This window comes from Rhincodon typus, chromosome 2 (assembly GCF_021869965.1).
Source record: "Rhincodon typus isolate 14 chromosome 2, sRhiTyp1.1, whole genome shotgun sequence".
NCBI lineage: Eukaryota > Metazoa > Chordata > Chondrichthyes > Orectolobiformes > Rhincodontidae > Rhincodon > Rhincodon typus.
The window spans coordinates 59,994,948-60,018,693 of record NC_063333.1 but is presented as its reverse complement, the minus strand read 5'-3'; the positions used below and the strand labels follow the sequence as shown (position 1 = coordinate 60,018,693).

Below are 23,746 nucleotides of genomic sequence, written 5' to 3'. Positions count from 1 at the left end.
AATGTGGCACAAAGCTGATCCATCGTCACATGTCCACGTTATCAAGAAAACTTACATAACAATGGCTTTTCAGCATTGTAATGAGATGTCTAAGAGATGATCTTATAGAAGTATATGAGAGTTAAAAGTTTGGGAAAGGTAAATCAGGAACACTGAATTAAATTAAAATGTGGCAGGATAAGATGATGTAGGTTCAAATTGCTAAAAGATGGCTTTACAGCTCTTACCAGAAAAAATCCCTTTCAAATAAACAGAGGAGAGGTTGACTAGGTAGGACCTGTACATAACAATATGAGGTGGCCTCATTGAAACATACAAGATTCTTAAGGGTCTTGGCAGGGTAGATGTGGAGAGATTGTTTCCCCTTGTGGAAGAATCTAGAACCAGCTGGCCTTCTCAGAATGAAAGGTCACCCACTTAAGAAACAGATGAGGAATTTCTTCTCTCTGGAGGTAGGGAATCTGTGGAATTGTCTACTGCAGAGAGCTCTAGAGGCTGGGTTATTATGGATATTTAAGGGTGAGATTGCCATTTTTTTAATCAGTAAAGTAGTCAAGGGTTAAGTGGAAAAGAAGAGTAAATGATTGCATGGATTATCAGTTCAGCTATGATCTCTGAATGGTGGTGCAGGCTGAATAGCCTACTTCTGCTTACATTTTATGGTCCTATGGGCTATCAGATAAGTGGTTGAATCATTTAACAAGCACCTAGATTATGCAATGGGAAACTTTAGGGTCAAATGACCTTCACCTTCTGTAACTAACCTGCAGGCATTTCTAAGCTCCTCTGAGTGTCCAGAGAGTAAGTATACTGCCAAACTAGATTGTAGAGCACTGACAAGTTGATCATCAAATCAGGCTCGATACTAGATTTATTTCCTCTCTGTTTGCTACTTGAAAGAAAGTCTTGTTTGAGAAGGAGTTTGCCTGTTCAGAATTTGTAGAAATCACAAACCATATCTCTGCCCTTATAATTTTGTACAAATAGCAAAAGGGAGAAATCACCCCTACCGTTCCTGAATTATTGAGTGGAAAAAAATCAAAGTTCACACAGTTTGTAACTATGCAATGAATCCTGTTGGAATGTTCATGTGTGGATTTTACAAAATTAAAAAATACAAACAAAATTGACAGAAAGAGAATGACTCAATTCTCCACTTCCAATCACCATTCCTCATCATTCCACCTCAACTTTTCATCACTCTATATTGTCCTTAAAGGGGGCAACAAAAAAGAAAATCCAGAGCAAGTAAGGGGAGGAAGTACTTTGGAATATTCCTTTGCAATATGTGCATGAAAACCCATTGTGATCGTGATTATTGTTTATTTGCAAACAAAAATCTAATTTATTTGGTCTTTATTTTAACTACAAGACATTTTCTACACAGAAATCAGTCTTTATAGCAATGAAATTAGCCAATTAAGTAAAACTGTTTTAAACAACAAATCTGCTTTTGATTAATTTAGCATACGGTATTCTTAAATGTTACTACAGGGAATCAGAAATTCAGTCAGACAGCCCTCTAGCATTGCTTTACTCCTCACATGTCATCCAGCATACTTGTGATTTCCATATCGCCTTTAACTCACTTTTAAGGAATTTCTGTACACCGCTTTATCAAAGATTGCAGCAGATAATTCAACAACTTGGGAGCCAATGACAGTGTTCTTTTCCCCTCTTCTCTTGCAGGCATTGACTTAAGATATAGTATTTCACCATCTCCCTACATGAATCTAGAAAGCTGGTTTTACCAAGAGATTTTTTACAATCAAGATAATACCACTGGGTCCAACAGCAATTCATGTACACTTGTAGTTTAGGCAAAAGGATAGCAATCAGTGCTGACAGATTCTTCCTCATCCGTCACCAGGAGATAATGAGAAATGAGATGGGGTAGGGGGTTGGTGTGGATGAGGGAATTTTACACGGGTGACTGTATGAGTGGAGGGTTAGTTAAGGAAACATTTCATTTGGGAACCTGTTACAATGCACTCACATCTTCATTTTTGCTGCAGGTTGTGTACATGCAGTCCCTTCAGGATAGGTGTGTTGTCAATTGAAGTACATTAATCATTCAATGACAGAAATATTGACATGGGTTTATGATGTAATTTTTGGTCCATGGCTTTTCTGGAACTCATCAGTGGAAGCCAGGTGAGAACATTGCAATAATCATGGGGGCTGAAGTCTTGCCATTAAGTACTCACAACGGTTTTTGTAAAATAGATTTTTCACAATATCTATGATGACAATATACACATTTTAGCAATTCAGAGGTTTTACTTGTATTTTGGGGCTCTGATCAATCAGACAAGCGGTGCCACTTATGTTGCTGGTTTGGATCTCCTCTGAGAACTAAGATGACCAGTTGCAGGAAGCACAGCACCAACAGCCCCCTGTAACTCCGCTTCAGAGACTGGGTCAGTCAAGACTGCAGCTTACAGGAGGCCATACCCAGCACACAGTGTCAACAAGCAAAGGACAGATTTGCTCCAAATGTCAGTCCACCAGTGTGACAGGAGACTTATGTTATTGAACAAAAACAAAGTTGCTGGAAAAGCTTAGCGGGTCTGGCAGCATCTGTGAAGGAGAAAACAGAGTTAACGTTTCGGGTCCGGTGACCCTTCCTCAGAACCAGTTCCGAGGCCCAGGTTCAAGTCCAGCCAGTTCCAGAGGTGTGTAATAACATCTATGAGAGGTTAATTAGGAAAAAAAAATAGATAAAGGAGAAGCAGTGAACGTAATACATGTGGAATTTTTAGAAGACATTTGACAAGGGGTACCACATGTTAGGCTATTTAATAAGATGAGCTCGTGTTGGAAGTAGATTATTAGAATTGATAGACGTCTGGCTAATTAATAGAAGATAGAGAGTTGGGAGAAGGGGAGCATTTTCAGAATGGCAGCACGTACCTAGTGGTGTGCCACAAGGATCAGCGTTAAGGGCACAATTATACACAATATATTAATGACTTTGATGAGGTAAGTTACAGAATGATAGCAGTGTTACGGCACAGAAAAAGGCCATTCAGGCCACCGTGCCTCTCTGGCTCATTAAATGAGCATAATGCCATAGCGCACGTTTTTGTTTTTTTTTTGTTTTTTGTTTTTTTTTTCACCTTGCAGACCATTTTATCCAAACAATATTCTAATGCATTCTTGATGTGGAGCTGCCAGGGTTGGACTGGGGTGGACAAAATCAGAAGGTGTCGTGTGACTTCTAACTTAATGCATTCTTGAATATCTTAGTTCAGCTTACATGCATCACGCTTTCAGGCAGTGCATCTTGTACAGTAACTACTCAGTGAGTGAAAGATCTTTTTCTACTCTTCACTCTTGCTTCTTTTGCAGATCACTTTAAATCCATGCCCTCTTCTTATTCCTTTTATGAGTGGGAACAGCTTCTCCTCATCTATTCTTTCCAGCCTGTTCATGATCTTTAAAACCTCTACCCGATGTTGTTAGCTTTCTCCTCTCCAAAGACAGCAGTCCCAACATCTTTAATCTACCCATATAATTGAAGTTACTCATCCCAGGAGCCATTATTTTAAGCCATCTTTTCTGCCCTCTCACCAATGCATTCACATCTTTCTATAATGTGACATCACCGATACTTTAAAAGGTCTGAATGATGGACACTTTTATTTTGACATGGTGGAAAGTTAGAAATAAATGACTATTTTTAAAATGTTGTTCCATATTCATTTGTCATTATGGGGTTCATTAGTTTTGTATAGCGTGTAGAAGGTAAAAGGCATGGAAGTTCCATAACTGAACATTAAGTGTAGGTTGAAGACCAGAGCTTGGCATCAGAAGCCATGTGGTGTAGATAGAAGGTTGGCTTTTGTGATGGTCTGGGCTGTGCACACCACCATCTGTAGTTTCTTAAGGTCCTAAGCAGAACAGTTGCCACACCAGGCCATTATGCACCCAGACATTATGCTTTCAATGATGCATCTGTAGAAGTTGGTGAGGGACCTTATGGACATGCCAAATTTCCTGAGTCACCTGAGGAAGAAGAGGTGTTGTTATGCCTCCTTGACTGTCACATCTACATGGGAAGTCCAGGAGAGGTCGTCAGTTATTGTCACTCTGAGGAACCTGATGCTCTTCACTCTCTCAACCTCAACTCCATTGATGTAGATGGCGGTGTGTTTTCCTCCTTCCTTTCGGAAGTCGATGACCAATTCTTTAGTTTTACAGATGTTGAGAGACAGACTGTTTTCATTACATCACGTCACCAAGCTCTCCATCTCTGGGGGTGCGGTGCAGGGAAATGGATGAATGCGTGAGAAATAAAAGTGTTTAGAGTGAAGTTCTAACTTCCATGTCCACGTTCACCACTAATTCTCTCAACTGCACCCACAATTTCCAGTCAACAATGTCTGTAGAACATGTTTTCGCAGATTATTAGTGAAACAAGTCCACAGAGGCCGGTATCCCGTCACCAAGTTGCCCTTTATTTACACATTGAGAGTCCTTGACACTGATCCAGCTTCCTCAGAGCCAGCTCTCACAGGGAACAGACCCTCTGACACTACTGTTTATATCTGTCAGCCAGGGCTCCATGATTGGTCCAGATTAACATCCCCACTCAGGGAATTGATAAGTATGAGGTCCACCTAGTTGACCTTGTTACAATCACTACAATTATAGCAATGAAATATCAAACTTTGGCTATTATTCAGACTACTTAAGGTGACATTAATTATCTTGGAGTAAATGGAACATGTCTATATACACGCATGGGATTGCTGGCTTTTATTCTCCACGCAGGACTTTGGAGATGACTTCATAGAAACATATAAACATAGAAGATACGAGCAGTAGAAGGCCATTCAGCCCTTCAAGCCTGCTCTGCCATTCTTCGCGATCATAGCTGATCATCCAATTCAATAGCCTAAGCGTGCTTTCTCCCCATAACCTTTGATCCCATTCACCCCAAATGCTATATCTAGTTGCCTCATGAATACATTCAATGTTTTGGCATCAACTACTTCCTGTAGTAATGAATTCCACAGGCTCACTACTCTTTGCATGAAGAAATGTCTCCTCACCTCCGTCCTAAATCATCTCCCCGAATCCTTATATGGTGACCCCTGGTTCTGGACATACCCACCTTCGGGAACATCCTCTCTGCATCTACCCTGGTCCAGTCCTTTTAGAATTGTATAAGTATCTATGAGATCCCCCCTCATTCATCTGAACTCCAGTGAAAATAATCCCAACCTAGTCAGTCTCTCTCATACGTCAGACCCACCATCCCCGGAATCAGCCTGGTAAACCTTCGCTGCACTCCCTCGAGAGCAAGAGCATCCTTCCTCTGAAAAGGAGACAAAATCTGCACACAATATTCTAGGTGTGACCTCATCAAGGCCCTGTATAACTGTAACAACACATTCCTGCTCCTGTACTCAAAACCTCTCGCAATGAAGGTCAACATACCATTTGCCTTCTTTACCACCTGCTGCACCTGCATGCTTACCTTCAGCAACTGGTGCACAAGGACACTCAGGTCCCACTGCGCACTCCCTTTTCCCAATTTACAGCCATTAAGGTAGTAATCTGCTTTCTTGTTTTTGCTTCCAAATTGAATAACCTCACATTTATCCAAATTATACTGCATCTGCCATTGATTTGCCCACTCACCCAACCTGTCCAGATCATGCTGAAGGATCTCTGCAACCTTGTCATATTCACCCTCCCACCAACTTGGTGTCATCTGCAAACTTGGAGATGTTCCATTTTGTTCTCTCACCAAAATCATTAATATATATTGTGAATAGCTGGGGTCCCAGCACTGATCCCAGTGGCACCCCATTAGTTACTGCCTGCCAATTTGAAAAGGACCCATTAATTCCCACTCTTTGTTTCCTCTCTGCCAACCAGTTTCTTATCCATCTCAATACACTTCCCCCAATCAATAATCTTGTGCATTAATCTCTTATGTGGGTCTTTGTCAAACACTTTCTGAAAGTCCAAATATACTACATCGGCTGGCCCCCATTTGTCAACTCTACTAGTTACTACGGATAAAACCAACGTAATATACAAAATTCCATGCAAGGACTTCGACAAACATTACATTGGACAGACAGGAAGAAAAGTGGCCACAAGAATACATGAACATCAACTAGCAACAAAAATACACGACCAATACTCACTCGTCTCCATTCATACAGATAAGGAGAACCACCAGTTCGATTGGGAAAACACCAGATCCTAGGACAGGCCAAACAGAGACAAGCACAGGAATTTCAAGAGGTCTGGTTCTCCACCAAGAAGGCCATCAACAAACACATAGAACTAGACCCTATACATATACCACTGCGAAGGAAAACCAGAAATGAGCTAATCAAATCCAACAGACCCCAGAGTTTAAATACTAGGTGGGAAAACACAACAGTGCTTCATTGGAGGCTGCACTGATGACATTACCCAGTAGGGTAACAAAACGTCTGCAAACTAACAAACCAGCTTGGCGAGCCAACCAACCAGAGCATCCACAACCCGAGCTACAAATCTACTCAAGAGCCTGAGTGACATCTTCATAGAATTCCAACAGATTTGTCAAGCATGATTTCCCCTTCATAAATCCATGCTGATTTTGGTCTGATCATGCCATTGCTTTCTCAATGCTCTGCTATAAAATCCTTGACAATGGATTCAAGAATTTTCCCCATTACCAATGTAGGCTCACCAGTCTATAATTCCTTATATTCTTTCAACCTCCCTTTTTGAATATTGGAGTGACATTAGCCACCCTCCAATCTGCAGGGGCTGTTCCAAAGTCTATAGAATCCTGCAAGATGACCACCAATGCATCCACTATTTCTGGAGGCACTTCCTTGAGTACTCTGGGATGTAGATTATCAGGCCCTGGGCATTTGTCAGCTTTCAATCCTAACAATTTTCCCAGCACCATTTCTCTACTAATATTGATCTCCCTCCGTTCTTCCCTCTCACTAAATCTTGCATCCTCTAACAATTCTGGTATCTGATTTGTGTCGTCTTTGTGAAGACAGAACCAAAGTATATATTCAGTTCCTCAGCCATTTCTCTGTCCCCATTGAAACATTCCCCCGTCTCAGTCTGTAGGGGACCTACATTTGTCTTTACCAATCTCTTTCTCTTCACATAGAAATTCTTAGTGTCAGTCTTTATGTTCCCTGCAAGCTTAATTTCATACTCTATTTTCCCCTTCTTAATCAATCCCTTGGTCCTTCGCTGAATTCTAAACTGGTGCCCATCCTCAGATTTGTTATTTTTCTTGGCCAATCTGTATGCTTCTTCTATGGATCGGATACTATCTCTTACTTCCTTTGTAAGCCGTGAATAGGCCTTCTTACCCATTTTGCTTTTGCAACAGACAGGAATAAACAGTTGTTGCAGTTCCCCCTGTGTACCTTGAATGTTTGCCATTGCCTATCCACCGTCATCCCTTTAAGTAACTCTCCCCAATCTATCAAGGCCAACTCACACCTTATATTGTTGTAGTTTCCTTTATTAAGGTTCAGCACTCTAGTCTCCGAATCAACAACCTCATTCTCCATCTTGATAAAAAAAATTCTTTCATGTTATGGTCACACTTGCCCAAGGAGTCTTGCACAGCTAGATTGGCAATGATTCCCTTCCCATTACACAGTACCCAGTCTAAGATGGCCTGCTGCCTAGTTGGTTCCTCCACATATTGGTCAACAAAACCATCCGTATACATTCCAGGAATTCCTCCTCTATGGCATTGTGGCTAATTTGATTTGCCCAATTTATGTGCGAATTAAAATCATCCATGATCACCAATGTTCCTTTATCACATGTATCTCTAATTTCCTGTTTAATGCCATTCTCGAAATCACCACTGCAGTTTGGGGGTCTACATATGACATCTACTGATGTTTTTTGCCCCTTGATATTTCTCAACTCTACCAATACAGACTCCACATTGTCAGAGCTAATATCCGTTCACACTATTGTGTAAACTTCTTTTTTAACCAACAATGCCGCTCCGCCACCTTTCCCTTTTTGTCTGTCCTTCCTAGATACTGAATACCCTGGGACATTCAGTTCCCATCCCTGGTCACCCTGCAGCTATGTCTGCATAATTCTTAGTATATCATAGCCGCTAACATCTATCTGCACAATTAGTTCATCTATTTTATTGCAAATGCTCCGCGCATTAAGGCACAAAGCCTTTAAGCTTGTCCTTTTGTTTCCTCCTTATTTTTCTCAATAGCTCTGTTTGAATCTTGTCGATCACTTTTCTTATTGCCTTTTCTATCTTTTGTTTCTGTCCTTGCTGCCTTCTTCTCTGGCTCTTTACATAGGTTCCTTAGGCTCTTACATAGTTTTACATAGACTCTTTATATACCCCTGGCATATTAGTTTAAACCCTCCCCAGCTGCTCTAGCAAACACTCCCCCAGAACATCAGTCTCACTCCTGTCCAGGTGTAACCTGTCCAATTTGTAGAGATCCCACCTCCCCCAGAACCGGTCCCAATGCCCCAGGCATCTGAAACCCTCCCCCTGACACCATCTTTGCAGCTACATATTTATCCAGTCTATCCTGTCATTTCTCCTTCAACTAGCACGTGACACTGGTAGTAATCCTTAGATCATTACCTTTGAGGTCCGATTTCTTAACTTTCTTCCTAGCTCCCTATATTCTGCCTTTAGGACCACATCCATTTTTTTTAAACCTATGCCGTTTGTACCTACGTGTACCACGATCACTGGCTGTTCACCCTCCCCCTTCAGAATGTCCTGTACCTGCTCCGAGACATCTTTGACCCTATCACCAGGGAAGCAACACAACATCCTGAAGTTTAGTCTGTGGCCACAGAAACACCTGTCTATTCCCTTGACAACATTTCCTCCTCAAACCCCTGTTTGGTGGTGGTGACTGCGTTGATGCAAATCTTCGCCCCAAGCACCAATCACTGTCATCGCCGCCCTCTGCTGGCCCTTCTTCATCACAAAGTCTATGATATCATGTCACTGATGCTTGAGATAGACTCATCCAATCTCTCAACAAGCAAGCCATTCAGACTCACTTTGCTGCTGTGCCATCAATGGGGCCGAAGTACAGCTGAGTAGAACTTGGAGAGGGCTATAGCCTTCAATGTGGACTGCATCCTTGATTTCACAATTGGCTTTGCTCAGATAGGAGTTGTAAGTCACTGGGTGAAAACCCAGTAATGTGCCATCATTCACCCAAGAAATTACAAAGAGCACTGTCACAAGATCTAAACAAGTAATTTGATTGTGCACCTTCAGAACAGAGTCAACTCATCTAAGTAGTTATTGTCATCATGGGAAACTTGTTTCACCTCTTACATGATGCCCCCACTAGATCAAAAGATATGTGAATACATTAACATGAACCACAGCAACAAAGACTGATTCCTGAGATAGCAGGGCTGGTATATACAGACTGGATTGGTTCCAACTACATTCACTGGAGTTCAGAGGAATGAGGGGAGCTATCTCATAGTACCTGTAAAAGTTCAACAGGATTAGACAGGGTAAATACAGGAAGGTCATTCCCAATGACTGCAGAGTCCAGAACCTAGGGTCATAGCCCAAGGATAATGGGTAAAGCATTTTGGACGGAAACTGGAAGAAATTTCTTCACCTAGAGAGTAGTGAGCTTGTGAATTCTCTGCCACAGAAAGTAGTTGAAGCCAAATCATTGAATATTTTCAAGAAGGAGTTAGATATATAGTTGTTAGGGCTGAAGGGATCAAAGGGTATGGGGAAGAAATGGGCATAGAGCACCAAGTTGGATAATCAGCCATGGTCATATTGATTAGTTCAGCAGGCTTGAAGGGCCGAATAGCCTACTCTTGCTCTTAGTTTTTACATTTCTGTGAATGCTTGAATTCATCACTCTTCAAATATAATCATATTTGAGTGTAGCTGACAACAAGCCAACATGACTGAGTTTTTTGTGCTTGGATGACATTTAATTCTACCACTACATATCTGGAAGAACTTCATCTTGCCATTTCTGAGGGCCACGTTGGCCAGACTCGACAAATTCCATCAGCTCTACCTCTGCATGTGTTCACTGTCTCCCTTGTATTCTCTATTCTCCACATGGAAAACAATATACTTCGGAAAGAGATAAAAGGCATGTGTTCATCCCAGCACAGCCAGAACATTTTGTGTGTGACTACAAAGGACAGATATAACCATACATAAAGGTAAATGGGACTGACAGTGGTGGATGAATAGATAGGGAGACAAGTAATTGCATTGACAAATGCATACACGATAAATTGGCATGAGGGGCGATGTGCTTGAAGAAAACAGCATGACAGGTTGCAGAGATATAAAGATGCAGCTTTCCTGCCTTGTATATGTTAATAAATTGCTTATTGTACTGAATCAAGGAACACGGTACCGTGCTCCTGCTGCTGACCTCTGGACTACCTCAAGCAAGGCCTTCTTTGAGCTAACTGTAAGATTCTGCCTCATGTCATTAGGGAAGATTATCTCCCTTCAGCTCCCAGAAGACTGAGTGTACATTCTAGCTGGGGTAAGTGAAGCAGGGTGCAGCCATTGCCTATGTTGACTTCATAGCAGCAGGCTAGTGTCTCCCCATACTAACTCTACCAACCTGGATGCTTTCACTGTTCCTTTAACCAGAAATGAAAATACATGACATGATCCTGTCTACTGACATTAATTAGGCACAAAGCTGTAAGTAAAACGATAATTAGGTGGGTCAATTAAAAAGCCATTGTGCTTATGTGCTGATTTTCCATGAGCCACTGTATACAACTCTCCCACTTGTTGATATTTACAACACCATGGGTTAGAATGGTTGTCTGTAAAGCAGTCTGTGTTATTTTCTTTGGATGCTCCACCCAGGCGATGTAGAAGATGCACTTAGATGAAAACCTACAAAATTCTTTGTTTAACATAGGCTTCTGTGCACTTTAAAACACATTGTATGTTTACCTGGTTTTATATATATATAAAAAAAAACTTACTTTCTGCTCCCTTTCAGTTTGTTTGTACTTTAAGGTAACAAAATGTAAATCTGCCATTTCAGACTCTGTTTGTCGAGCTTCAATTAACCGGCTGATATATCGATTCACTCGCGTTCCTGGAGTGTTGTGCATAACATTTGCAGAAAAAGATGATCGGTTTCTGACTTTTTCAGATGCTGTCCTCAATGCTCTTCTCTTTGTAAACAAAAGAAAATATTTTAGTTAGTGACAAGTTGAGGAAAGAGCACTCTTCTACAGTTCAATTTTCAAACCATACCATTGTTATTGCCCCAGTGTAGAACCCTCTAATCCAGAGACTAGGATGGGAGATAGAAAATCTTCTTGCTTCCTCTGTTTAGTTGGTCTTGATAGTTTCTTCACTTACTTTAGCAATCAAGTATTCGCCAGATAATAGCTTCCACTGTATTGGATATGATGCAGCCTTTCTACCTTTACCTGAACTTAGTTAACAGAATGTTACACATTGCACTAAAGCTGACTAGAAGAAGCACATCAATTTTAAAGAGTGTAAAACATATAAATGCAGATTTGTCACTGTACATTTTCTGTGTCAGTTATGTCCAGTGAAGAACAGCAATTAAAAAGACAAGTTTAAATATTCATGAATTGTATGTTTTTTGTCCTGGATCACTGCTTTCTATAATGAATATTACGCAGGATCTGTGAAATTTTCATCAACACCATGTCATCTCAAAGCCATTAAGGCTACATTAATGTTAAATGCAAGGTAATCACTCACATTATCCACCGATTTTATAACATAGGATTGATAACTTTTAGGTATTAAGCTTTATTTAGTCATTGGACTTTGTCTTAAAACTCAAATCTGTGGCCAGAATTTTAGGAAGTGTGTGTGTGTTTGTTTGTGTGCGTGTGGAGTGGCAGTGCAGGGGTTAGATGAGTGCCTGTCCATGTCTCCGCCCCACCAAAGGAAAGTCAGTTGTCAGCTGGTAGAATGATAAGAAGCTCACTCTACAGCTATAACATGGTGTGGGTGGGCTGGATTGGTGCATACAGGCCCAGGCTGAACGTCTCAATGGATTGAAAACTAAGGTAGGTCAATGTCATTGGATGGAGGGGGGAGGTGGCAGTGAGTTTTAAAATCCAGCCATTAAGGTAGGGTGGGGAGGAACAATTATCTTCTTGGTGGTGGGGGGAGGCAGAGATGCAGAGAGTTCACCCTCAACGTTTAGTACGCCTTTTCCTTCCATTTAAAAACATTATTAAAAACAAGCTGCCCACTCAAGCCTGCTTGCCAGCCCACACTGACTGTATTACAGGCAAATTCTTGGTGGTTGCTACATCTGATCAGTAAATGTGCTTTCTGCAACAATTTTCTTCATTTAGCAGAATTGGCCAACATCTGCACCTTCTGTGATGGGGGAGAATGAAGTGATGGAATTCATTCATACTGGGATATCTTTGTCATTGGGGAATCTCTTGCCTTACTAAATTTATTTGGATATCTTACAAGTTGGTCGAAAGGTGCTGCAGCACCTTGCTGACATTAATGCATTGTATCCTTAAAATTAAAATTTAAAGGATCTTAAAGAAGTACCGACAGTGTTGCTGTGCATGTACCTTACACATAATATCGGGCATGCTTTCCATACGTTGAGCAAAGGGCATTATATCAATGGTCCATTCATGTAATGGACAGGGCATGCGTTGGGAGTTCTGAAGCTATCTGTACACATGTGGTAATAAGATTTCTGTTTAATCAAATTTTTAAGCAAACATATGATGGAAGAACTTTAATGCGGCCTTTAAAACACATTGCGTTATTCAAAGTTCAAAATTCAAATAATCAATTGAAACCCAATTATGGATGAAACGGAGGCACACAGAACAGAAAGATACTAGCACTTTCTGGTGTGCTAGTTTCCTGACACCATTCCCAATACCAGCCAATTTAGGGGAAGTGGATTTAGGGCCCAGTGGTTCCTCAAAGCAGACTACCAATGAGACTGACTGAGAGTCAGTCAGTCTGCATCTCCTTTATATGACAGGGAAGCAGTTCAACAATTTGGAGGCAGATACCCAATGGCAGGCTGCAGTGCCAGCTATTCAGACAGGCCTACAGCCGCTTCTTGTCTTCCTTCATCTCAGTCCAGACAAAGACTTTTCTATAAGGAGATTCTCCATCTCTCACACCCTGCAACCCCTAATTTCAAGAACGTGCCTGGTGTTTTAATTGGTCAAGGAACATGTCACACTGTAGGAAACAGATTGAACAGATATCTTTGAGTGCCATAATAAGTGATTCAACAATCCTGATAATAACATTTTTCAGTCATATCTTTTGCTGGATCATTTTACAAAAATAAGGACAGGAAATGATTTTGCATGCAAAAGTAACCTTTTAAAGATGAGAGCTTGATTTTCATGCAAACACATTGCAAACAGAACAATACCACCCACTGATCTTTAACAAATTAAATCATTAGTTTGTTGTATTTATACCTATTATAAATTTGAAGGTGTGGACTGTCTTGATACTCCTTATTATGTTGTGCAAATTGCTTTTCTGTCTTCTGGAAAGTCTTGAAATAATGATTCAGTAAGCTCATAAGAGCAGTTCAACTCTAAGACTATTATTTTCACATCTATTTTATTGCATTTAGCAATGTAGTCTAAACACAAAAACAGAAAAATTTTCACGTGTTGTCAGCCATGTCACCCAGATTCAATGCTACACAGCAGCCTGTGAGCATTAATAGTATTGTACAGATTAAGATAATGGCAAAGAACTGGATCAGGTCCAAAAGCAGGCATAGGGATTGTAATCCACGATTAACCTGCATCCATTCATTCTCATAAGATAATATATAAAATTTAGTGCTGCCTGCTAATTTAAATAATACTTATGTGTGCTGCCAGGCATATCTCCACTGTATTAGCTCTTTAGGGCCTCATATGGTTTAGCATGTACAAAGAGATCCACTTTTCAGTCAAACAAGAAATATCTTTTGGAGTAAAACAAGATGTAGTTCATTGTTTCTTCGAATAGACTCTATGTTGCTATAAAGACTATTTGGAGTGTTGTATGATTGCGCAACCAAACACAGGCAGCTTGCCTTGAGGCCTACTGCTGCCACCAATTCACCTTTCCGTACTGAGTCTAACGGCCTGTTTGGTTAACAGTGGTAGGTAATGAAATACTCGTGAGTTTCATCAAGAAAAGGTAGTTCATTGATTGATACCAAGAGGTACAAGTTACAGAGTTTTAGTAATTATGTGTAATTGGCCAATCAAGAGCCAGGATTACAAATCTGATCCCCTTCTGGAGCTGAAGTGAGAAATTTTGACTTTTAAGACTCTTGTGGAGCCGTGGCAGTGTTCCCACCTATGAACCAGAAGGTCTATATCCAAGTCCCATCTGTTTCAGTGGTGTCTCAAAAAAGGGACGAAAAAAATCCTTGATTCCTAGGATTCTTGGGGCTTTGTACCATTTGGTTTGCATAGTTTATTCAGTTTATAACACTTTGTTATCACCTGAAGCACAGAGATACATAGAAACATTGAAGCTAGGAGCAGGATAAGGCCATTCAGCCCTTTGAGCCTGTTCCACCATTCATCATGATCATAGCATATCATCCAACTTGACAGCCTAATCCTGTATTCTCACCATAACCGTTGATCCCATTCACCCCAAATACTATATCTCACTGCCTCTTGAAAACATTCAATGTTATGGCATCAACTACTTCCTGTGGTAATGAATTCCACAGGCTCACCACTCTTTGGGTGAAGAAATGTCTCCTTCATTTCCGTTCTAAGTGGTCTACCCTGAATCCACAGACTGTGACCCCTGGTTCTGGACACACCCACCATCAGGAACATCCTCCCTGCATCTACCGTGTCCAGTCCTGTTAGAATTTTATAAGTCTCCATGAGACCCCTCCTCATTCATCTGAACTCCAGTGAAAATAATCTTAACCTAGTCAATCCCTCCTCATACATCAGTCCCACCATCCCTGGAGTATCAGTGAAATGACAGCTTTTATTTGACGTGTAGTGTAAAACATATAATGGAATTACATATTAGATTTTTAAAAAATTATCCGGTTCTGGAGTTCCATTTTTCACAAAAATGAAATGCGATGGTCTTACTGCAATGTTCCTTAACACTACACTGCAGGCAAAAGAAACATTACATTCCTGCTTTATTGATGGTTTCACTTCATTATTTCCTTTTCTATATTCTTTCATCTGTTGCCTCCTGGCAATAAATATTTAAAATCAGCAAGCTACATAGGTAGATGAAGGTAATTAGAATTGCGAGTTCTCTACCGCCACTGTCATTGCATGGCTTCAGATGGACTCTACCAGGTTTGATTTGCGCTGAAATACAACACTCATGCCTAGTACTGCAATTTAAAGCCTGACCAAAAAATATCAAACCTCAACTATTGAAGGCAAAATTTGTGGAATGCCAGTCAGTTTGGCCTTAGATCTGTCTAGCTGGATGAGCAACATTCTACAATAACCTATTAAGCTACATATAAATAGCAATATACCAGAAGTAAATAATTTACTTGGAAATAATTTTTATAAATGTTCCACTGAAAACAAGCAATTTGGGAAATTGAAATGCGCTCATCTGTGATGTCTGTGTGCCATAAAATCTATCACTTCAATAAGTTACTTAAAGTACTGTATTCAATCACCTACAAACTAACAAATCTTTTTTACCCTCTCCAATTGCCATGATTTAAATATAAGAAACTCTTCTAATAAAAGTGATCGTAGATTTAAATATCCTAATTTGTAGCAGGAGCCTATATTTAGGTTTCAATTAGTATCTTCCTTTTGCTGATGTTAATCCACATCTGTGCAATGGTCTTTCAGGAAACTAACAACAAAAGCTTCAGTCAATTCATGCCAGCTGGGTAGGGTGATGAGTGGAGAAATAAATAGCAGCTTTCAATCAGCACAATGGGCATGTTGAACGATTCTACTGCACAAGAACATATGGAAGGCAATGGCTTTCAAAAGAAATAGGCAGGGTTAGAGGAAAACAACACTTCCTCATTGACACATTTCCTTGTCAAACAAGGATCTCGTGAGGAAAAAAGCAGTGAGACACATCAACAAAATTTGAATAAAATGCTTACCTTGTCATCATCCTCACACGTCATCACATTGGAAAAGGGTATTTCAGCTTTGAACATCTTACGACAGTGCATCAGTTGAACAAGTAAATAACAGACAGTTTTAAATTTCATCCTTTTTGCTGGTTTTATGTCTGAGAGAATCAAACCCGGAAAAATCTGCCGAAGAGAGAAAATAGTCAGTGCTAAACATATTTGTAACAAGCAATATAATGCAGTTTTAAGACAATGTTACATTTACTTTTAAAAGCCTTCCTTTCACCTTTAAGGCCTGGGGTTCCAATCTAAATTCAAACTTTGGAATTCTTCACCCTTTATGCTGCCTGTAAAAGTTTGTGTTTAATTCTCCAGAAGACCAAAAAAAAATGGATAACAGATATTAATATGATGGGGAATTGACTGATAACTGGCAGATGGAATTCAATGTCGGCAAGTTTATGGTGATAGCATTGATAAAATGAAATAACAGTAGCAATTATACACTGAATGGAAATAGACTTGATGCTTTGGACAGCAGAGGGTTTGAGGGCACAGGTGCACACAACAATAAAGTTAACACTTCAGGTTCATATGGCCTAAAAGAAAACAAATCAAATTCTAACCTTTATTGCAAGGGGAAGATGCAAGAGGTAATGCAAGAGGTAATGATATTAGCCCTTACTAATAACTCAGTTAGAATCATGTGCAAATTAGTGAACTTACTTCCACAGGGAATGCTATTTAAACTTAATGAAAGAACACATAAAGGAACTATCAAAATCCACAAGAACATAGAGGGTTTTTAACTGTAACAAGATAGATTACAGGCCAATATAGTAAAATTGTTTAAAATTATGTAAGAAAGACATCAGGTAGATAAAATACTTTTTATTTGTTGAGGAGTCAAAAATATGGAGCCACAGAATGAATACTACTTAATGTTAAAACTTGTAAGACTTACATGAGGTCAGCAGAAACCTCTTCACACAAAGAATTGTGAGACTGTCACTTTCATTTCCAGGGTTAATACTTAGGCATGAAAGATCAACCTCCACTATTAAGTTGTATAGGTGGATGTAGGGGGAGAGATTGAAGGGTTATGGGAACAGCGTTGGTGAATGTGATTAGATCTATTTGCTAAGCATGAACAAATGACAAATTGAACCAAATGGCCTGTTTCTATGTTGTAACTCAATGCATTTTGTAGCATAAATTGAGTTGGCTGGATCCTTTTGTACTGAATAAAAGCCCAAAGCATGAAACTATCTACAAACCAATACTAACTGACATCAAATTGGCAGACCTACTAAAAGAACCCCTTTGGTTAGTTGGTACATGAAATGAGAATGGGAGTGTCAAATTGGTGCTGGAGGGTTTGCTCTTCACCTGCTTGGTGAAAATATATTGTTGTTATATATTACAGGGAGCTCTGCCAGCTGACTAGCCAATACCATTTTTGACTTGTGAGTGTTCAATAATAGCATGGATGATCTGAAAATGTACCATTTCTAACCTTTTTTTGTAATCTAAGAGCCCTTTCCTAAACAACTCTTGCTGCTCCTTTATGTGAAAGTTGAAATGCTTTTTTCTGTGATGTTGCAGCACAGGGGTCAATGGATGCAATTCTGAGTCTTTCCCTAATGAACTCCACCAAAGGATTTGGTACACGTGACATTTCTCATTGGGGTAAAAAGTAATATCTAATGTGATTTACTACCTGTATAACATTAGCACAACACGATTTCTGGAAATGTTTTGTACTACGCAAGTGTGATGGGGAAGAGGGTTTCAAAGGAAAAATGACTGAGAACACTGACTTTACAAATTAAAGTATAAGCTAAACAGGTCTATTCACTAGGAGGTAGAACAGCAGAGAAAAGATAACAAATCATTCATAAACTAAATTACATTTTGCATCTTCTGTTTTTGTTTCATAATTTCACATACTTCGAAACTTCTGAAAATCTTAGAATGGTTACTAAGATTAATCAGAGGCCTTCATGCACTGACATCCCTAAGGGGAAGTTCACTTGCTCAGATAGATAGTGTAAAGAAAATTTTATAGGTGTACAACTCAATTGGTCTGACTTTGTAACGTTCATTGAGTGCAATCAGCAAGTGTGATTGAATGCAGGCAAATGAAAACCTCCCCATAAAGAAAGTGATTCATAAGTGATCAAGAAACTGATTTTAATTTTGATGGAGAGCAAAGAAGTACTCAACCTCAACCCCTTCATCATCAAATGCAAATAGACTCCAACATGGCACATTAATAGTAAAATAGTGAATCTTTGACCTCTGAGTGATTGATTAAGAGATGCTTTTGCAAATACATAGTAAGATCTTTGTCTTTTGGGACTGTTTCTGTAGTTAAGAGTGAAACAGAGAATTGAAGGGGTCACATGAACTTCTCTGAATACTGGCTGACAAAAGACATAGGTAGCTCAGTTGTTGAAAGTTAAAGGGGGGGCACAGGCTGCTTACTGTGAAGAAAGTGCAAGAGGTTCACATTTGGGAACAATAATGAAAATATCAGTACTGCCTATGAGCAGACTATATGTCTCCAAGTGCACAGGGAGCTGTTAGGTATAGTTATACTAAAATTATAGTAACATGAAAGTTATAAAATAACAGAATTTAAGAAGGAATGGATCAATTTCTCTTGAGAAAGCTGTTGGAGACCAACTAATGCCAGAAACATTAAATTCATAGGACATTTGGAAGACTACAATACATTGATCAATGCTCCTCCCTATCGAAACAAACTACTGAGACCATGTGCTTTGACTCCAATATTAACAAAAAGGATTGCTAGTAAGTATTCGGGCCTATCTATTCCACGATTCCATCACCTTCTTACGAGAAAAAAAAACATTTTCTATATTTTCTAATTTCTTTTGTCACTGTTAATGTTGACTTTCTTTGCAGTCCTAGAATCCTGCACATGGTAGATCATTTTTCGATCCAAATTTTTCTGAACTATAATAATCTGAACATCTTTGATCTGGTCCCGATGATTGTCCCCTTCTTTACAGATACAGAAAATCTTGTAGACATTCTTTCCAAATAATTCAGCCCAATACTCAGGAGTCATTCTTGTATCTGTCTAACAACACTCCTCCAAAGTCTGTGCCTTTCTTGTGTTCCAGAAAACAATATTCCCGATGTGGCATCACCAAAACAGGATACACTATCAACATGGCAAAGGGGAATAGCTTTTAACTATCTTTATGAAATACTTTAGAAAGAGTTAACTATTATCATCTGCCTATGGATTTATGAAGGACAATATAGCAGCGTTTAACAACGATAACAATGAATCACATGGCTCCAACTAATTTAGTTTGATATCTACTCCCCTGTTACATTTAAGATGAGAACTGTATGTGCATAGGATAGTTAACAATAATATTGAACATCTGCAACCAAAGATCATAAGAAGTAGGGATAATTGCTAATGATTGCACTGTGTTTAGCTCCATTCGCAACTCCTCATATAGTAAGGACTGTAAGTCTGCATGCAGCAGACCTGGACTGCATTTAGGCCTGAGCTTATAAGTGGCAAGTGACACTCACCATCAATGAATCCCACACTTTCAACTGACTGATTACCACTGACGAGGAACTTAAATAGAGAAGCTATAGAAATACTTTGACAATAAGAATAGGTAAAGGTTTGGAAGTTCTATTGTGGATGACACAACCCTGACTCTTCAAACCTGTCCACCATCCACATGGCAGAAGTCAGGACTGTGATGCACTAACCTCCACTATCCTTGATAAATGCAATCCCAACAACATTCAAGAAGCTCAAGTCCATTCAGCTCAGGCAAGCAATTTGATTGGTATCTCATGTGCCACCATAACCATTCACTCCCTCCATCGCTGGGCAACCATGACTGCAGTACTCCAGTTACAAGATGCACTGCAGCAAAGTACCTTGCTTTTTGGTTTATATAAAGAACACCCCCGAAAGCTGCAACCATACACCCAGAAGGACAAAGTCCACCACCTGCAAGTTCCCTTTCAAGTCACAAGCAATGCACTGACTTGGATGGATGCTGATGTTTGTTCAGCAATGCTGGGTATACTTCCTGGAACTACCTTCCTAACAACACTGTGGGAGTACCTTCACCACCTAGATTGTAACAGTACACAAAGGCAGCTCACCACTATTTTCTTAAGAACAATAAGGGATGGGCAATAAAGAATCACAACTTGTCAAGGAATAAAGAAAGAGATTTTGTGATGACAATCCTATTCCAGTGCAGAAAAGTTGTTTCTGCAGCAATGTTATTTCCTCATGTTTTGGATGGATACTATGACATGGAAACAAAATGGCAGCAGTCCCAGTGTTCATGGTAAATAACCTGAACAATACTGCTCCAACTGTCATCTTGAAGAAGTCTTTCACCTTGAGAATTAAGGAAACTATGGCTTTCTATGTGCATTCTATATTGCTTCTGAAAATTAGTATTAATTTACATAAAGTTCTATCTGTGATAGCATCTTAATATGGAGGAAACAGCTACCCCTCTTCATAAAACAGTTGGAACTATTGGTAGATGAACAAAGGATAATATTACAGGGGTGAGTAGGAGGTGCCATATAACAAGTGAATTTGGATCAACAACTTTTATTTACATAGCTAAATATCCCTAGACAATTCACAGAACAGTTATGAACAACATTGACACGGAGCCATGTGGAGCGTTAAGGACAAGTGACAAAAATCTTGGTCAAAGAGATATGTTTTAAAATTAGTTTATGAAAGGAGGATATAGTGATTAATAAGTGGCAAGGTCTGGGAAGGAAACTCCAGAGCATTGTGCTTATGCAGTTGATTTCAATCACTCTAACTCATGCAACATGATAATACTATAAGAATATAAGAACACAAGAACATCAGAACTAGCAAGAGTAGGCAACTCAGTCCCTTGACCCTGCTCCACCATTCAACGGCTGATCTCATCTCAGCCCAATTCCACTTTCCTGCTTGCTCTACTTAATCCTTTAAACTGCTACTAATTAAAAATCTGCCTATCACGTCTTTAAGTTTCTTGACATCCCAGCATATACTGCACTCTGGGGTAATGAATTCCACACTTTCACTGCCCTTTAAGAGAAGTAATTCCTCCTGTTTTAAATTTATTACTTTCCTTCACCCAAAACTATACTGCTCATTCTTGATTGCCCCACAAGGTGAAAAATCCACTCTACTTCTTTGTTAATCCCATTTAACATCTTTTATAGTTCAATTAGATCTATTCTCCATCTTCTAAACTCTAGTGAGTGTAGGCCTGAACTATTCAATCAGTTCTCAGAAGACAAGATAATATCATATGTCATATTATAGTAGAACTAGGAATCTTGTAATTTTAGTGGTGGTGTGGTGAATTGAACACTAACTGTTACGTGCTCGGAAGCATACAATTGACGTAGAAATTAATTATGTAACTCAACGTGACTTCTACTGAAATTACCATACAGATTGCTCTGCGGCTGCACACTTCGTTTCAGAAGTCAGGATAAATCTGAGCTTTAATCCTTGTCAATGAGAAATCCCCCAGGCATCATTCCCTTCTGAAATCGAGGTGCATGACATATTCTCTTGCCCCAAACCTCCCAGGCACAGGTCATCATCTAGTCCTTTTCCTGTGCTTTTTCCTATAGGTTATCCATCATATACAAACTCATGCTGCCAAGTTCACCAAAGAGAATCCTTCAAGCAACAGTTTTTGCTTTTCTCACTGGGGGTGATTTTTTTTTTCAGTTTCCTTTGCATTTAAATGTTAGATTTTAAATGGCAGAAATTAACCCAATATTGAGACAAATCAAATCCTAAATAAAGCTACTTGGTCCATGTTAATTATAAATTAACAAGCAGTAGCAAACAAAAATATACTTTTAGAAGTGGTCTCATGATGTCAATTAATATTAAGGCAGGAAATTAGGACTGATGATTAATGGATAATGTGTGTAGTGGACCTAATGCACACATTAATTTATGCTTGCTAGAAAAAATTCTGACCAGCTTTTAGTTCTGAGTACATGCAAAAAATGATTCTTAGGGGACTTGATAGGGTAGGTGAGGAGAGGTTGTTCTCTTGAGGGACAGCCTAATACCAGATGGCATAATTTTAAAGTAAGGGGTCGCACATTTAAGACAGAGGTGGGGAGGAATTTCTTCTCTCGAAAGGATTGTGAATCTGTGGAATTCTTTACCATAGAGGGCTGTCGAGGTTGGGTCATTAAGTGCATTCAAGGCTGTGATAGATTGATTTTTAATCAGTCAGAGAGTCAACGGTTATGGGAAAAAGGCAGGGAAGTGAAATTGAAGGTTATCAGATCAGCCATGATCTCGCTGTAACGCAGCATAGACCTGATGAGCTAAATGGTCTACCTCTGCTCCTACAGTTCATGTTCTTGTGGTCTTGAAAGAAAATCATGGACACACAACTGGCACTAAATTTCATGAAACTATTTCAAACCATATCAGCTATTATACTGGCATCTACAGCCTAACTCCAGGTAGATACGTTTTTACAGTTGGTATAGTCAACCCTCTGCATTCTGAATTAATTTAAGTTTCAGCCCTTGATATCAAACACTGAGGAGACTTCTACGTCCTTTCCTAGACTGAAGTAAATCTGACTTTTAAAGTGATACACAACAATTGTACGACTGGAATTCAAAGTTTCTAGCAATATTTATCTTAACCAGCTTGAATAGAATGAAGTTTTCTGTTTTAAATAATCCATCCAATATGACTTTAAAGTGAAAGCTAGTGGTTACTCAAAAATCAGTCCAAGAAACTGTTGTTGTTTGGACGATTCTGGGAGAAGTAGGTCTGCTGCCTCTGAGACTGCACAAAAATCTAGACTATTTGCATCCTGTTCAACACAACTTCCGTGTAACACATGCACACATACGTGCACGCACACACTCGTGGACTGAATTTATCCTCCAATATCCACAACCCCACATCCAACCAGCCTTCATGCTCTTTCCCCATTGGTAAATAACCAAGGCCACCAGCTTGGTGACTGCAGTTTGTTCACAGCATATTGGTGAGAACAAATCTCAAAGCAGTTTAAGCCTCACGCTGACACCAAGATGAAAGGACAAAGGCCACTTCCCTGGCCTTGTGGCCATTTTGGGCAGAAATTGAATATCATCTTCTGTGGTTTGAAAACATGACTAAAGTACTAACTTAGTAATTCTTGTTATTCAACACAATTCTGTGACTGGACTCTCAGTCGTATATTGACACTACAATACTATATTTCTGCAGGATTAAATCTTAACTGTTGATCCATAGATCAGTTTTTGACTCACTTTCCTTCGATGAGAGGGCACGATGAAGAAGGTTTCAATGTTATGCTTTTTAAGGAAACTGTTTCTCTCGTACCCATATCCCGCTTCAACTTCATAATCTCCATTCAGGCACTCCAAGGTGGTCTTTGTGATATGAACCTTTCTAAAACCAAAGTGAAGACATTAAACAAAAGTAACACTGCAGCCAATCACCATATTATTAACATAAATCAAGCGAGGTTTCTTCACCTGGGAGTTATGAAGGCCCGTAATTATTGCTATCAAGTAATGACAGACTTACAAAGCATATTGGATATTCA

At 39.5% G+C, this 23,746-nt stretch overlaps 1 protein-coding gene across 1 annotated transcript in view; it reads right to left on the bottom strand.

Annotated features, from left to right (window-relative positions):
- The window catches only part of adcy1a (adenylate cyclase 1a), a 295,596-nt gene that overhangs the window by 81,668 nt on the left and 190,182 nt on the right, over positions 1 to 23,746 (bottom strand). The window contains exons 8-10 of the mRNA XM_048608131.1: positions 23,448 to 23,589; positions 16,134 to 16,289; positions 10,996 to 11,190 (exon numbers count right to left, since the gene is read on the bottom strand). Coding sequence (XP_048464088.1) covers positions 10,996 to 11,190; positions 16,134 to 16,289; positions 23,448 to 23,589 — 493 coding nt within the window. The remainder of the gene's footprint in view (positions 1 to 10,995; positions 11,191 to 16,133; positions 16,290 to 23,447; positions 23,590 to 23,746) is intronic.